Source organism: Melospiza melodia, chromosome 22, assembly GCF_035770615.1.
Source record: "Melospiza melodia melodia isolate bMelMel2 chromosome 22, bMelMel2.pri, whole genome shotgun sequence".
Classification (NCBI taxonomy): domain Eukaryota; kingdom Metazoa; phylum Chordata; class Aves; order Passeriformes; family Passerellidae; genus Melospiza; species Melospiza melodia.
Window position 1 is genome coordinate 3226109 of NC_086215.1, and position 15445 is coordinate 3241553.

General features: G+C 60.4%; 1 protein-coding gene across 4 annotated transcripts in view; it reads right to left on the minus strand.

Moving 5' to 3' along the window:
* RGS3 (regulator of G protein signaling 3) overlaps positions 1–15445 on the minus strand; it is a 92195-nt gene that overhangs the window by 5431 nt on the left and 71319 nt on the right. For all 4 annotated transcript variants that reach the window (XM_063174416.1, XM_063174412.1, XM_063174413.1 and 1 more), the window contains 2 exons: positions 6636–7283; positions 1491–1564 (listed from right to left, as the gene is read on the minus strand). In XM_063174416.1, the coding sequence (XP_063030486.1) occupies positions 1491–1564; positions 6636–7283 (722 nt within the window). The remainder of the gene's footprint in view (positions 1–1490; positions 1565–6635; positions 7284–15445) is intronic.

Below are 15445 nucleotides of genomic sequence, written 5' to 3' on the forward strand. Positions count from 1 at the left end.
TGGAACACACCAGGCAGGTGATCCTGGCCCCTGGGTGGATTTCCCAGCTGGAACACACCAGGCAAACACCTCCTAAGGAAGCTCCCCAACTTCCACATGCCGCTCCTCTTGCACACCCTTGCACAGAAGGAGTGGCACCGACCCAGGCTGTGACAGCCATGGGCAGCACAGCCTCCAGCTGCGGCCACACTGCACAATAAATGCCCCAGCAAAAGTAATTCCACAAAATAATTGCTGATTTCACTGCGGAGTTGCCTCTATAAATCGATCTGCCCCAGCACCCCAGCATGACCACGAGGCCCAGCACATCACCCTGCGCGGTTTCCAAACCATCCCCGGGGCAGCACATCCCCGTTCCTCACAGGACGCTGGCTGTCCTACCTTTCCAGGTATTTTTCGGAGAAGTCCACCATGGCGTGGCACATGGAGGCCGGGAGAGGAGCAGCGCGGAGCGCGGCCCCCGCCCCATAAATAGTCCCGGGGCCGGCGGGGACGGGCGGCGCAGCCAATGGCGCTGCCAGCGCTCCCCGGAGCATCCCCCGAGCATCCCCCGCCGCTCAAGGTGAGCGGAGCCCTCTCCTGACCGGGGGGGGGGGCCCAGCCTCCCCCCGCGGCCGCGGGGACGTCCCTGCTCCAAGGGCTTTGCTTTCATTTCCACTGTTGGGGGGTGGAAATAATAAGAGCCAAAAATAGGCGGCAGCGCTGCGGCAGCGCGGGCCCACAGTGCCGCTCGCTGGCACCGCGGCGTGCGCAGCCCCCTCGCAGCCCGGGCCGCTCCGAACACGTGTGTCGGCTCCGTTTGCCCGCACAGGGCGCAGGGTGGTTGGGCAGCGAGCAGGGCAGCGGGCACACGTGGCACACGGCCCGGGCACCCCCGGCCGGATCCTCGCTCTGCAGAGTTCGCTCCCGCGCATCCTCACCCGTGCCTCTGCCCCCCTCAGCTGCAGCTGTGTTTGAGGGCAGCAAAGGCCACGGCTGCCTTGTCCTTGCTCGCACCCACTTTTTGGCACCCCGAAGCCTTACCGGGGGCAGCAGAGAGCTGCCGGTGTCCCCGGGGGTCCCCGCGGTCCCCGCTCCCACCGCGCTGCCGCGGATGTGCGGCGAGGGCTGAGCCTGACCCTCCCCATCCCACCTCCCCATTCCCCTCCCGGCATGGGGCCAGCGGGAAGGAGGCCCCAGCTCAGATTTCAGCGCTTCCATGTCCTCTCCCTGAACCCGGGCACGCTGTTTCTCCCCAGAGCCCGTGTCCTCGCCCTGCCCGGGCTCGCTGGGATGGGGGCTCCCAGCTGGGCTGGGCAGTGCCCCAGCACACCCCGCACCCTCCCTGGAAACAATTCCCTCTGAACTGAGACCCCAGAGTGTGGCTTTGCTGCTGGAAAAAGTCACGGGGAAGACAGGGATCCTGAGGGCTCCAGCAGGGACAGGCCGAGGTGTCTGATCCCACAGACAGCCCTGGCACCCCCTGGTGCCACCCCCAGTGTGACACTTACAGGCTCTTGCTGCGCTTCTTGCGGGAGGTCTCGTCCCCTTCGTCACAGCTGCACTCGGGGTCTGCTCCACTCAGCTGGGGGAACAGAAGAACAGTGTCTGTCATCACACCAGGACGTGCCCACGGTGTCACTCTGTGTCACCAGCCAGCAGGGCCAGCATCCCCACAGCACCCACAGCACCCAGCCCAGACCCACAGCACCCAGCCCAGACCCACAGCACCCACAGCACCCACAGCACCCAGCCCAGACCCACAGCACCCACAGCACCCACAGCACCCAGCCCAGACCCACAGCACCCACAGCACCCACAGCACCCACAGCACCCAGCCCAGACCCACAGCACCCACAGGGCCCCTTCCCAGGATGGCAGTGACACAGGACAAGCTCCTGACACAGGAACCTCCCTGCCCTCATTCATCCTCTGCCAATTCAGCCCATGGTGCTCCTGGAGCATCCAAGGAGACCCCAGGGCCACAGCCCAGGTACCCTCCAGGCTCAAGGTGCTGACAGTGGAACCTCCTACAGGGAGAGCATTCAATCCCCATTCCTGGTGCTCCTACTCCTGAGGGGGGCACAGGGATCCTGCCTCTGCCCACAGAGCCCCCCAGAACCAGGCTGGGCACCTAAAATCAATCAGGAGTTCCCAGCAGTCCCCAGGCAGGAGAAATCAGAGCAGGTCAACTACAATTGAATCATATCATTGCAGTTTACAATTGTCCTCTCTGACCACTGCTCCAGGGCAGCCTGGACAAACCAAGGGGATCTGGGATGTGCCAAGAGCTCAGGGCAGCACCAGCACAGCCACAAAGGCTGGCACCAGGCAGGGAGACCCACGGGATCACCGTGGCCCAGGGGATTTAGCATTCCATCCATCCCTGCACGCTGCAGATGCTCATGGCCAGCATCCTGATCCCTGGGAGGAACCATGCTGGGGCAACTGGGGTGACTGGGAATGAGTGAGGTCCTCCTGGGGGCAACTGGGATATACTGGGAATGAGTGAGGTCCTCCTGGGGGCAACTGCAACCATACTGGGGAAACTGGGGTGACTGGGAATGAGCATGCTGGGGGCAACTGGGATGTACTGGGAGTGTCTGTAACCATACTGGAGGGGACAACACTGGGAACAGCTGGGACCATACTGGGGGCAACCTGGAGCAACTGGGAGTGACTGTGTCTATACTGGGGGCCACTGAGATCATACTGGCAGCGAGAGGGACTGTACTAGGGGTGACTGGGTGCAACTGGGATCATACTGAGTGGAACTGGGATGACACTAGGGGGACTGGGATCATACAGGGAGTGACCAGGAGCATGCTGAGGGCAGTTTGGACCATGCTGGGGAAAACTGGGATATACTGGGAGCAACTGGAACTGCACTGATGGTGACTCTGAGTAGCTGCGGGCAACTGGAATCATGCTGGAAGCAACTGGGAGGAAGTGGGAGTGACTGGGAGCATGCTGGGGGCAACTGGGATATACTGAGTGAGACTGGGGGTCACTGGGGTCATACTGGGAGTGACTGGAACCAGGGCAATGGCCTGGGCTGGGTGCTGTGGGGCCTCAGGGAGCGCAGGGAGCACTGTGACACTGCGGGGCCTGATGGACCCAAGGGGACACGGTGACACTCGGGGCCCGCCCTGGCCGTGGGGTGTTTCAGAGCCCCGGGGGCTGTGTGTCCCTGCCGGGCGCTTTCCAGGCTCATCCCCCGCGGCCGGGCCGTGGGAACCCAGCGCTCAGCCCCGCAGCCCCGGGCCTGGGGTTCCGGACATTTCCTTCCATTCTGGCCCCGCTTTCCGGAGTTTATCGGCCCGAACAATGCGGCCCCGGCCGCTGCAGCCCCGGCAGACGGGCTGGCCGCGCCTTCCTGCCATTGTCCGCACAGGCTCCGGCCTCGGGGACAAAAGGCAGCGGCAGAGCTCTCCCGAGGAGCCCCAGGCTCCCCACCGTGCCCATAGAACATCCAGCTCCAAACCCCACCGCAGGAAGGAGGATGGGGAGGGACACCGGGCACGATGGGGTTAAAGGAGGCTGTGGGATGAGCCCCTCTGGAACACTCCCAGATGGGAAAATAACCAAGGCTGAGGGATGTGATGGCCCTGCAGCAAGGCCCTGCAGCTGGGTGCAGGTGTTGCCAGTGCTCGATCCTTGGTGGGGAATTCCCTGTGGGAATTGTGCATCAGTGGCCTGCTCCAAAAAGCTGGGAGGTTTTCATTGAACTATTCAAGGGCACAGAGCAATGAAAGTGTTTCAGAAGTGTAGGCAGGGGCTACAATCCCACAGCGGCTCAGCCCCGTGTCTGCCTTCCCTGACTGCTGCACTCCCTCCACAGGCAGCTGGAGAGGCAGGGCCAGGGGAACGGGACAGTGGGAGCACGGTGGGAATGGAGCAGTGGGAATGGGGAATGGGGCAGTGGGAATGGGGAATGGGAATGGGGAATAGGGCAAGGGGAATGGGGCAGTGGGAATAGGGCAAGGGGAATGGGGCAGTGGGAATAGGGCAAGGGGAATGGGGCAGTGGGAATAGGGCAGGGGGAATGGGGAATGGGAACAGGGGAATGGGAACAGGGGAATGGGAAAAGGGCAAGGGGAATAGGGCACTGTGAATGGGGAATGGGAATGGGGCAGTGGGAATGGGGAATGGAAACAGGGGAATGGGAAAAGGGCAGTGGGAATGGGGCAGTGGGAATAGAGCAAGGGGAATGGGACAGTGGGAGCATGGCGGGAATGGGGCAGTGGGGACAGGGCAATGGGAACAGGGCAGTGAGAATGGGGCAGTAGGAATAGGGCAATGGGTATGGAGCAGTGGGAATGGGGCAATGGGAACAGGGCAGTGGGAATGGGGAATAGGAACAGGGGAATGGGAACAGGGCAGTGGGAATGGGGCAGTGGGAATGGGAATGGGGCAGTGGAGACAGGGCAAGGGGAATGGGACAGTGAGAATGGGGCAGTAGGAATAGGGCAATGGGTATGGAGCAGTGGGAATGGGGCAGTGGGAATGGGGCAAGGGGAACGGGACAGTGGGAGCACGGCGGGAATGGGGCAGTGAGAATAGAGCAGTGGGGACAGGGCAATGGGAACAAGGCAGTGGGAATGGGGAATAGGAACAGGGGAATGGGAACAGGGCAATGGAAACAGGGCAGTGGGAATGGGGCAGTGGGAATGGGGCAGTGGGGATGGGGCGGTGGGGATGGGGCGGTGGGAACAGGGGAATAGGAACAGGGCAATGGGAGTGGGGTAGTGGGAACAGGGGAATGGGAATGGGATGATGGGAGCAGGGTAATGGGAGCAGAGCAGTGAGAATGGGGCAGTGGGAATAGGGCAATGGGAATGGGGTGGTGGGAGCAGAGCAATGGGAGCAGAGCAGAGGGAGCAGAGCAGAGGAAATGGGGCAGTGGGAGCAGAGCAGAGGGAGCAGGGTGATGTGAGCAGGGAGCAGGGCAGCAGGAACAGGCAGGGATGCCCAGCAGAACACATGGGCAGGGATTTAGGCTCCAGGCAGCCAGAGCTCCTGCAGGCTTGGAAATGGGAGCTGCAGGAGGTGCAGCCACCACACTGCCCTCTCCACCGGCACAGGCTGCCAGTCCCTGCCCCAAAAATCCCAGTCTAACGTGCACCTTCAGAACAGTTTAACGCAGGAGGAGCTGCGTTCACCTCTCGGGAAAATGTCTCCCCAGGTGAGAGCAGGAAGAGCAGAGGGCGCTCCCCGGGGCAGGGGGAGCACAGCCGGGGTACCCGGCAGGGACACAGAGCCCACCCGGCCCGGGCAGCGCTGCAGGGATGCAGAGATGCAGGGATGCAGGATTGCAGGCTCAGGGCTGCAGGGATGCAGGGTTTCAGGGCTGCAGGGATGCAGGGTTTCAGGGCTGCAGGGATGCAGAGTTTCAGGGCTGCAGGGATGCAGGATTGCAGGGATGCAGGGCTGCAGGGATGCACGGATGCAGGGTTTCAGGGCTGCAGGCTCGGGGCTGCACACACAGCGGCACTGTGAGCTCTCCTTCAGGGCACCGCTCACGGGACGCTCCCAGCCGGCGCTGGCGCTGTCGCTGTCACCGCCTCCCCCGCAAGTGTGACAGGCAGCGACCGCGTCCCTGACACAAGGGTGGCTTTTCTTTATCGGGGATAGGGCGGGTCTGAACCCTCCATCGCCTCCCGCACACAATTAATTGTTGGCCTCAGTCTCCAGGAGAGTTTGGGCTCCCCTGCAGACAGCAGCCCCATCCCAGCAGTCTGTAACCCTGGGAAGGGCTCTCACCAACTGAGCCCAAAATTTCCTCCAGGAAACAGCATCAGGGTGGCTTTTCAAGCAGCGTGGCAGGAAAAGGGTTAACCCAGCCTGGGTTTAACCCCAGGGTCTGCAGCAGCCTCTCCTGCCAAGGAGCCATGGCTCTGGAGCAGAATGTGCCTCTGCAAGGAGCTCCCAAGTAGCAGGGATGGTCCTGGGCTGGGAGCACACCCTGAGCACTGAACTGCAGCCCTGTGCTGAGCACCAGAGCCCTGAGCAGCACCCAGAGCTGGGGATGGGGCAGAGCAGGGTTTGGGGCCACTCTCAGCACCCTGCCAGTGCCACCTGGGGAGGATGGGGACAGCAGCACTCCCATGAATGATCTCTGCACTGGCAGCTCACTCCTGCACCATGCAGCCAGGCCAGCTCTGCTCTGGGGGCTCAGGAGCACCCCAGACCCTGGGACTGCACTGGCCAGTCCTGGGCAGAGCTGCCTCAGCACAGCCTCTGCTGCTCCTCCTGCAGCACAGGGGGTCACACATCCCTGCTGAGCACAGCTTCTGCATGAGATGGACCCACAGTGGCCAAAGCCCTGCAGAAGGCAGCTGGGGCAGAGGGTCCCACTGCTCCTGCACGCTGGGGACTGTCACCAGGGACTCTCCCCTGTGCATTCCCAGATCCCCAGGGGCACTCAGCCACCAGCATCCCAGCAGACAGCGCTGCCCAGGCCATGGGTGCAGCAGTGGCAGTGCCACCCACGGCCCCAGCGCGCTGCTGTGTGTGCCATGCCTGGGTGCTGGCACCTCCAGAGCTGCTGCCAGGGGCAGGGACCCTCAGAAGGGAGCTTTGCCATGGCAATGGAGACAGGGCCCACATGGCAGGACTTCTCCAGCCCAGGAGCTGTCCCTGCACCACGTCCGTACCTTCCTGTGGCCCGAGAAGAGCATGGTCAGCTGGTGGATGGAGCCGCCGTTCTTGACCAGCTCCTTCTTGAGGGTCCTGGGGGAGGGCAGGGCCCAGCGAGCGGCGGTGCCCTGGCTGTCGGGGCAGTGCAGGGTGGTGTCGGAGGTGAAGCAGTGGCCCTTGCTCTCCTGCAGGAGGCTGCCCTCGCTGTGCGTGCGGCGCCGCAGCGAGCCCTGCACGCTCAGGGTGTAGCCGGCCTGCCCGCCCGTCTCGATCATGCTGCTGCGCTTCAGCTCGTTCCTCTCCAGGTACTGCTCGTCGCTGTCCTCCTCCTCCTCCTCCTCGTCCTCCTCGTCCTCATCTTCCTCCTCATCCTCCTCCTCGTCCTCGCCGTCCGTGGCGCCGCTCGTGCCCGCGGCGCTCTGGCTGAAGGTGCTGTCCAGCCGCAGCTCGGGGATCACAAAGGCGGGCAGGGGGCCGGGCTGCTCCTCTCCCTTTGCCGTGGCCACCGGCTGCTTCTCCGCCGGGAGAGGAGCCTGGGTGGCCCCCAGAGCGTCCCAGGGCTCGGCCAGAGCCGCTGCCTTGGCGGCCAGAGGGGCATCACCCACTGCTGCCTTCCCATCCTCCGAGGGCATCTGCCCCGGCTTCTCGGCGTCCGTCTCCAGCATCTGCCACAGGAGAAGATAGAGAAGGATGAAACCAGAAGCACCCCAAATCCCCAGATCTCTCTGGCACCTTCCTGGGGAGCCTTTCACCTCCTCACACCCCACCTACAAGGCTGGCACCGATTTGTACAACGCTAGCAGTGCCCTGCGGGGTGGGATGGCATTGTCCCCGCGTCCCCAGGTGGTGCCAAGTCACCCATTGCTGCCAGCAGCCAGCGCTGCTCCCGAGCCCTGGAACACCAGGTGCCCCGGCTGGCAGGAGCGGGATGGTGGCACTCAGCTCCCACTGAGGGGGTTCTGAGGAATCCCAGGGCACCAGCTGGGCTCCAGCCACAGAGGCAGAGCCATGGCAGCATCCTCACCCCGATGTCTGCTGGAGCTGCTGCCCTGCCGGGATCCCCCAGGGCTGCAGAGAAACCCAGCAGCTCCTCGGCAGCTCTGGCCCCTCCTGCACCGCGTTATCATCAAAGGCCGAGGGGAAGCGCCGGGCTCTGCCCATCCCTGCATTGCCCCAGCTCAGCCCGAGCTCTGGGCAAGCCCCACAAAACCACAGCTGCTCCTGCCAGCCCCTGCCGGGGTTTGTGCCTTTGGGGATGGGTTTCCAGGTCTCTTTGCCTTTTGGGGAAGGCCTGAGCAAGCTCTGTCCTTTCAAAGGGAAAAATCCAAGGGAAAGAACCTCCAAGGTCGTTTTTGTGAGCAGGGGGAGCCTCTGATGAGCCCTCTCTTGCCAGAGCAGGGTCCTGTGTGATTTTTGTGTCTAAGCCAAAGGGGCAAAACCAGCCCAGCAGGGGAAAAAAGACCAAAGGAGAGAAAATCCTCTCTCTAAGAAGCAATTCCCTCCTTCACAGGTCCTGGGGCAGGGACTATTCCACAGCACCACCCCCAGCTAACAAACCACCCAGAAAAGAAGTCACTGTATCCCCAGCTGAGATCCAAGCATTTTCACAAACCCAGTGACACCAGAAAGCTGGAGTTAACAAAAACACCCCTGACTTCAGCTTCAAAAGGGACAGCAGCCCCAGGAGTCAGCCCATCCAGCCACACATCCCATTGGGAAGAGTCACACACAGAGTGGAGGTCCCAGCCTGTGACAGCACCCCAGGGAGAGCCACCCTGCAGGGGACACCCCTCATTCCCCCAAGCACAAAAAGGAGGGATAACCACCCTGGACATCCCCAGCAGCTGTGTGCAGATGTTGGGCTGCAGAACTGCTGTCACCTCCAGGAAACACCAGGGGTGGGGGGTGTGAGCCCCCTGTGCCCAGAGGGGACAGCACAGACACCCCCCCAGCCTGGGCTCAGGGGGCAAAGAGCTGGGTGGGTTTCCAGGAAGATGCTGGAGCTCAGTGCCACAGCCCACATGTGTCCAGCTGTGCCCTGTCCCGGTTTATCACACCCAAAGGGTCCCTGTGTCACCTGCAGCACAGAGAGCAGCAGCTCTGTCCCACCCAGCCTGGCTCACCCAGCAGAGATTCAGCATCACCTGAACTCCCCCAGAGAGTCAGAACACAAATTCAGAGACCACGTTGTGCTTGGTGCATCCATGGCATCGCTCTGCCCATGAAACAGCTGGATTTGGTGTCAGGGACAAAGCAAATGCTCCCTCACCCACCCTTGGGGTGAAATTGCACATTAATTCCCTGTAAGAAGGGAATGTTCCAGCCCTGCCCTGCCAGGCTGCCCATTTGCACCAGAGCTGCCTCAATGATGCTGCTGATGTTTTATTTGTCTTGCAATCACTGTCATCATTATCTCATGAAATAATTAGAGGAAAAACCCACACAGCCCTGGAGTCAGTGCCCACAAAGCCCTCCCCCAACACTGCCTCTCTGCCCAGTCCTGCTCACAGTGCTGGGTGCCTGCATCTGATAAGGTCCTAGAAGGAAATGAACAGGCTCCTTTAAAATGAGAGACATTTGGGGATTAAATTAAATCCTTGCACTAATTCAATCAGAGCCTCTGCTGCTCTTCTCTGGCATGGAGGGGATGAGCAGCAGCCTCACCATGAGCCAGGGTCGGTTCCATGTTGGGCTGAGAGCATCAGCAGGGCTGTGAAATGCTGTCTGCACAGGGCTGAGCTCTGCTCAGCATCACCTGGGCTGGGGAGAGGCAGCAATGCCATCACTGCCAGCCCACGGAGCTGCTCCTGGCTGGGGCTGCATCAGCACCAGGGATTTCATCAGCTCTTCATCAGCCAAGGCCACCTTGCTGCCCAAAGCTGATTGGGACCTCAAGGATGGGGATGTGACCAGGTTTCACAGGCTCACAGGATGGTTTGGGTTGGAAGGGACCTAAAGCCCATCTTAACCCACCTCCTTCCATGGGGTTCACTGCCCCAGGCTGCTCCAAGCCACAGCCAACCTGGCCTTGGGCACTGCCAGGGATCCAGGGGCAGCCACAGCTGCTCTGGGCACCCTGTGCCAGGGCCTGCCCACCCTCACAGGGAACAATTCCCAATTCCCAATATCCCATCCAGCCCTGCCCTCTGGCAGTGGGAGCCATTCCCTGTGTCCTGGCACTCCAGGCCCTTGCCCAAATTCCCTCCCCAGCTCTCCTGGAGCCCTTTAGGCCCTGGAGCCACTGAGCAGCTTCTCCAGTACCTGAGGGGGGCTGACACCTTCTCACCCCTTCATGTGGCCAAGGGGCTGCTGGAGGAGCAGCAGTGGAGGCAGAGCTGGTGCTGTCTGAGGGAGCTGCTGTCCTTCCCCCTCACAGACTCACCCAAACATCCCCTGCTCTCCCTGCAGCAGCTCAGGAGCCAGCAGCCAACATCTGGACTTCTCCATTCCCAATGCCTTGGTCTCACTGCTCTCAGCATCTGGCTGTCCCTGAGGTCCACATGCAGATTTCCCTTTTTTCACCACCTGCATCCTCCCCTGCACCCAACAAAGTGGTTTTGCCATGCCCAGCCTCTGGGTTTCCCTGTCTGCATCGGGGCAGGGCTGAGGGGATTTACTCCATCCTCCCTGGAGGGTCTCACACTTCACTCCTCCAGTTTCTGTCTCAGACCCAGAGGCCAAGGCAGCATTTCCTGAGAAGGGGAAGAGAAAGCAGAAGCAAGAGCTGCCTCCAAAGCCCAGGATGGCTCTCTGGGGTCATTTTAGGGAAGGAGGATAATAGGTCTGAGAGCAGAGCAACAGCAATAGAGTTCCTGAGAATTATCTCCCCATTAAGCAAATATCAACACACTCCAAAAAAAGCCAACACTGCCCTGCCTGCTTCAACATCCTCAAACCTTGCACCTGTTACCCACTCTCTGGGTTCTCTTTGCCATCAAGGATCACTCACTATCTCAAAAATTAGGGTTTCTTTCAAGTTTTTAAAGTTTTATTGAAACCAAGGCAGGGCAGAAGAACTGCAAACCCTCTGCTCCTTGGTCTGTATTTCAAACTCAGGTTTTTCTGAGCTGCTGCTCACATCCAGGACAGTTCCAGCTCACCAGCAGAGAAAATTTCAATAAGTGCCATCACAACCTTGACTTCTCCAGCATTTCTTTTAATAATGTGGCCTTGCTGCTGGGGAAACCCCAGCCATGGAGACAGCACACTGAGAGCTGGAGCCTGCCCTGCCCTTGCCCTGGTGCTGCCAGAAGTTCTGGCACAGGTGGCATTGCCTGGAATCCCCAGCAAGGGGAGGTCAGGGATTTTTGGGGTTTGAGGCTTTCAGCTTCTCATTTCAAAGCCTCTGCTCCTCTCAGTCATGGAGCCACTGTGGCTCAAGAAATACCTGGCCATGGGGATATTTAATTTATTATTTTTAATATTTAATAATTTTAGTACTTAATTGAGCCTTTCCTGGCTCCTGATGGGGATGCTCAGGTTTTCTCTTTCTTTTATGGAGGCAAAACTCAGCTCAGAGAGCTGCCCTGCACCCAGGTACCTCCTCAGCTAAAACCAGGGGTTGGGAAAAACAGGGAAGTCCCTGCAGCTGTTGGACATGGATGTAGCAGGAGAGCAAGGGATGTGCTCTCACCCAGGTGGGTGGATGGACCTCCAGGGACTCTGCAGGAGGAGCCAATCTTGTGGCTGTCCCCAACCATGGCAGCTCCATCCTCCCTGTGTCCCTCTGTGGCTCCTGTTGCCCTTCAAGGACCTTTGCTCTGAGAGGCCTCACCTGTCCCCAAAAGCATTTAACTGCATGGGAATGAGACCAAGGTTATCTAGGGAGAGCTGCAGACAGCAGTGGGTTCCCTGTGCTGGAGGCAACATCCCACCCCACCCCAGCTGGATTGCAGCTGATGCAAAAAAGAGTACCCACATCATCCAGGAAAACCGATCTTTCCAAAGTAGATCTCTCCTAAAGCAGAAGGAAAATATTTTTCAATTTGGGTTCTTAGCATGGGACAAACTGTGCCCAGATCCACCAGATTGGAAACTTCTGTGGAAGGCTGTTGAGCACCTCAGGATTTCAAAGTGACTTCTGAGAACCCAGGAAGCTCCCAGCTACAGGGAACAGCATCTAAAGCACAGCACGGGGCTGAGGGGAAGAAAGCAGAGCCAGAAATGCAAAGCAGAACTACCAAAACTTGAGAAAATCTTGGTGGGAGTCATTGTGAAAGTGCTCACAAGGAGCACTGCCCGAGCTCTGCTCCTCACCCAGCGAGGCCGGCCGGAGCCCAGGGCTCGCTGCTCAGCCGGGTTCTCTACCCTCGCCCTGCTTCATTACTGCACAATGAATAATTGATCCCGGGCAATTAGCGGAACAGCAAACGGGCGCGGGTGTCTGAGCCGAGCAGCAGAGCTGGCAGTGCCCGGGGCAGGGCAGGGCAGGGCAGGGCAGGGCAGGGCAGGGAGGGTGGAGGTGCAGATGGGAGATGGGGGGGGTGTTTGTACCGCGAAGCCGGGCAGGAGAAGCCCTCGGGGGGGAAGCACGGGGGGATCCCTGCCTGTAGGAGCATCGGGACAGACGGAGACCAGAGATCTCTGGAGCCAGGTCTGGAACTTGGGGTTTATTGCAAAGGGCCTGGGTGCAGGGCCCTGCTGGGAGCTGCCAAACACAGCTCAGAGCAGGACTGAGAGAAGAGAGGGGGAGAGAGGGTGAGAGGGTGAGAGAGTGAGAGGGCAAGAGAGCAAAAGCGTAATAGAGCAAGTTTCCTGTTACAATACAATAAATCTTCTTTTGTGTTGAATATTCTAATTCTCACTAACCAATCTAGTACAATCCTCTAGCATTTCCATACAGCCTATAAGAATCATTACATTACCATACTGTGTTACATTTTAAACCCTAAAAACTCCTCTTTGGGGCCCTTCTGCCAAGCTGTAGGGTCTGCTCTGACCCTTGGGCCTGTCTGCAAGCAGAGGGTGTTGTTCCATCAAAAGGGGATCACCTTCAGCTGGCCACACCATTGTTTTCCAGTTTTTCAGTATTAAGGTACCTCAAAGCTTGCTGTCAGTTCATAGTTTCACTTATAGTTTCCATATTCTCAAAATCTTTTGCTAGGCAATCATATTTATAAGGCTTTCCTGTTTCATCTTCCCCAACACCTGCCCAAATCCCGATCCCCATCCCTGCATTCCCGGGGGTCGCTGCTCACAGGGCTCTGCCCAGCCCCAGCCCTGCGGCCCCGGGGCCGCTCCGTGGAGCCCACCCGACGGCAGCAGCCCCGTGCCCGGGGAGAGGAGCTCGGCTGCAGGCTCGGCTCCCACCCCGCATCTCGGTGTCAGCTCACGGTGCCAGCCCCAAATCGGGACCGACCCTCCCCACGCCGCCACCAGGGGCTCGACACCGCCCCGAGCCGCCAGCCCCGACCCGCAGCCCCAGCTCCGCATCGCAGCCCATCCATCCCCAGCGAGACTCCGAGCATGCCACGGCTGCAATTCCAGCCTGAACCTGCTGGTTGGTCCCTAGTGCCAGTCCAGAGACGGTATCTAAAGGCTGCAAAAGTCCCGGAGCAGAAAATCCACATTGTGGGCACATTGCAATGCTGATCCCACAGTAAGAGCCAGCTGGGGCCGACGGCACAGCCGAGCACAGCCCGGATTTGAAGGGGAACCTCAAAACATCCCCGCAGTACAAATGCCCGTTTGCTCTCCCTCAAGCCCAGCCTGGTGGCAGATGAGCCGTGCAGGAGCCACAGTTTCCCAGGAGAGAGCAGGGCAGGGAGAGGAGCTTGGATCCCCAAGGACACCAGCGCTGCTGGCACCCCGTGCGGCTCCCTCAGCCTGAGCCGGATCCTGCCCAGCCCCGGCTCCGGCCCTCAGCTGCCTCCTGGGCTTGTAGCACCTACCAACCGCGGCCCCTGAGCTGCATCCTGGGCTTGTAGCACCTACCAACCGCGGCCCCTGAGCTGCATCCTGGGCTTGTAGCACCTACCAACCGCGGCCCCTGAGCTGCCTCCTGGGCTTGTAGCACCTACCAACCGCGGCCCCCGAGCTGCATCCCCCGGGCCGGGCGAGCGGCTCCTCCGCCGGCTGCAGCCCCCATGTGCCCGCGGCGGCGCTCGGCTGCTGCTGCTGCTGCTGGCTCCGGCTCTGCCCCGCTGTTATTAATGGCCGTGTCAAGCGGCGGCTGAAACCGCCCCAGCCTCCCCCAGACGCGGCTCACTCGTGCCCCCCGTGCTATTTCTGGCTCTGGCGGCTGTCCCCGGAGGTGCTGGTACCTGCTGACAGCAGCGCACGGCCGCTGTGCCCTGAGGAAGGGCCATGCATCACCCTCTGCTCCTTCTGCCCTGTCCTGCCCCCGGCGACACCGAGCAGATATCCCGGTGCTTCCTGCTTAAGGAAATTCTGCTGCAAGTTCGCTGATCGTGGGGTTTTTTTCCCAGACTGTTTTCTGTGGCAAAGTGACGGCTCTGGAGTGGGGGATGCTCTGCAATGGGGAGCTCTGCCCTTGGCATCTCAACCTCTGTGAGCAGCTCGACCCCAACGGGCAGGGACAGGGAGAATAAACAGGCAGGATGGTGGATGGTGGACGGTGGATGGTGGATGGTGTCCATCCAGGGGACAGCCCACGGTGACCATCTGCCCCCTCCCTCTGCTCCTGCAAGGCCAGGGCCTCTCGTGGCACCCCCATGCACATGGGGCTGGGGACCCGACCCCAGTCTGGGCATTTCTCCTGCTGGGATTCCACTTCACTGACAGAGACAGTCAAGTGTTCTAATGGTTCCAGAGAGACAGCAGAGTGAGGGCTGTGTGCACAGCCACTCCCAGACACATGCTGGTTTTATTTGCCCCACAGCCACCCCTCACTGGTGGGTCCTCACCGCTTCCTGCTTAAGGAAATTCTGCTGCAAGTTCGCTGTTCACAGGTTTTTTTTCCCAGACTGTTTTCTGTGGCAAAGTGACGACTCTGGATTGGGGGATGCTCTACAATGGGGAGCTCTGCCCTTGGCATCCCAACCTCTGTGAGCAGCTCGACCCCAATGGGCAGGGACAGGGAGAATAAACAGGCAGGATGGTGGATGGTGGACGGTGGATGGAGTCCATCCAGGGGACAGCCCATGTGTGACCATCTGCCCCCCCTCTGCTCCTACAAGGCCAGTCCCTCTCGAGGCACCCCCATGCACACCGGGCTGGGGACCCGACCCCAGGCTGGGCATTCCACCTCACTGACAGAGACAGGAGTGTCCTGATGGTTCCAGAGAGAGCACAGTGAGGTGTGTGTGCACAGCCACTCCCAGACACGTGCTGGTTTTATCTGCCCCACAGCCACCCCTACTGCTCCAGTGACAGCCTGAGCTCAGCTCTGCCCCAGCACAGACTTTGGGCACACACACGTCCCCTGCTCAGCCAGCTGCAGCCACCTGAATGCTCCTGGGATGAGCAGGACTGTGCTGCCTGTTCTGCCTCACAGGCAGCCACAGCTTTGCAGTGGCACAGGAAATGTGGAAGCTCCCTGGTGTCACTGGACACAGAGCTGAGCTCAGCTACACGTGGTCACCATGGACAGCAGTGACTTGGCACAGCCACCCCCACAGCTGTGCCCAGCTCCCATCCTGCCTGCACTGCTGAAGGGAGATGGGCCTGGGGGGTTTGTGCTGTTCCCCCTCTGAGGCCACCTGGCTGGCTGCAGGAGTGTGGGACACAGGATGTCACCACACTGCGGGGGCCTGGATGTCCCTGAGACTTTGAGCACCCCAGTCCCCGGGGCCTCTCAATGAGGAATGACCCAGCCACCAGCCCAGCCTGCCCACACCCACTGCTCTGTCCCCACTGTGGGGGGATA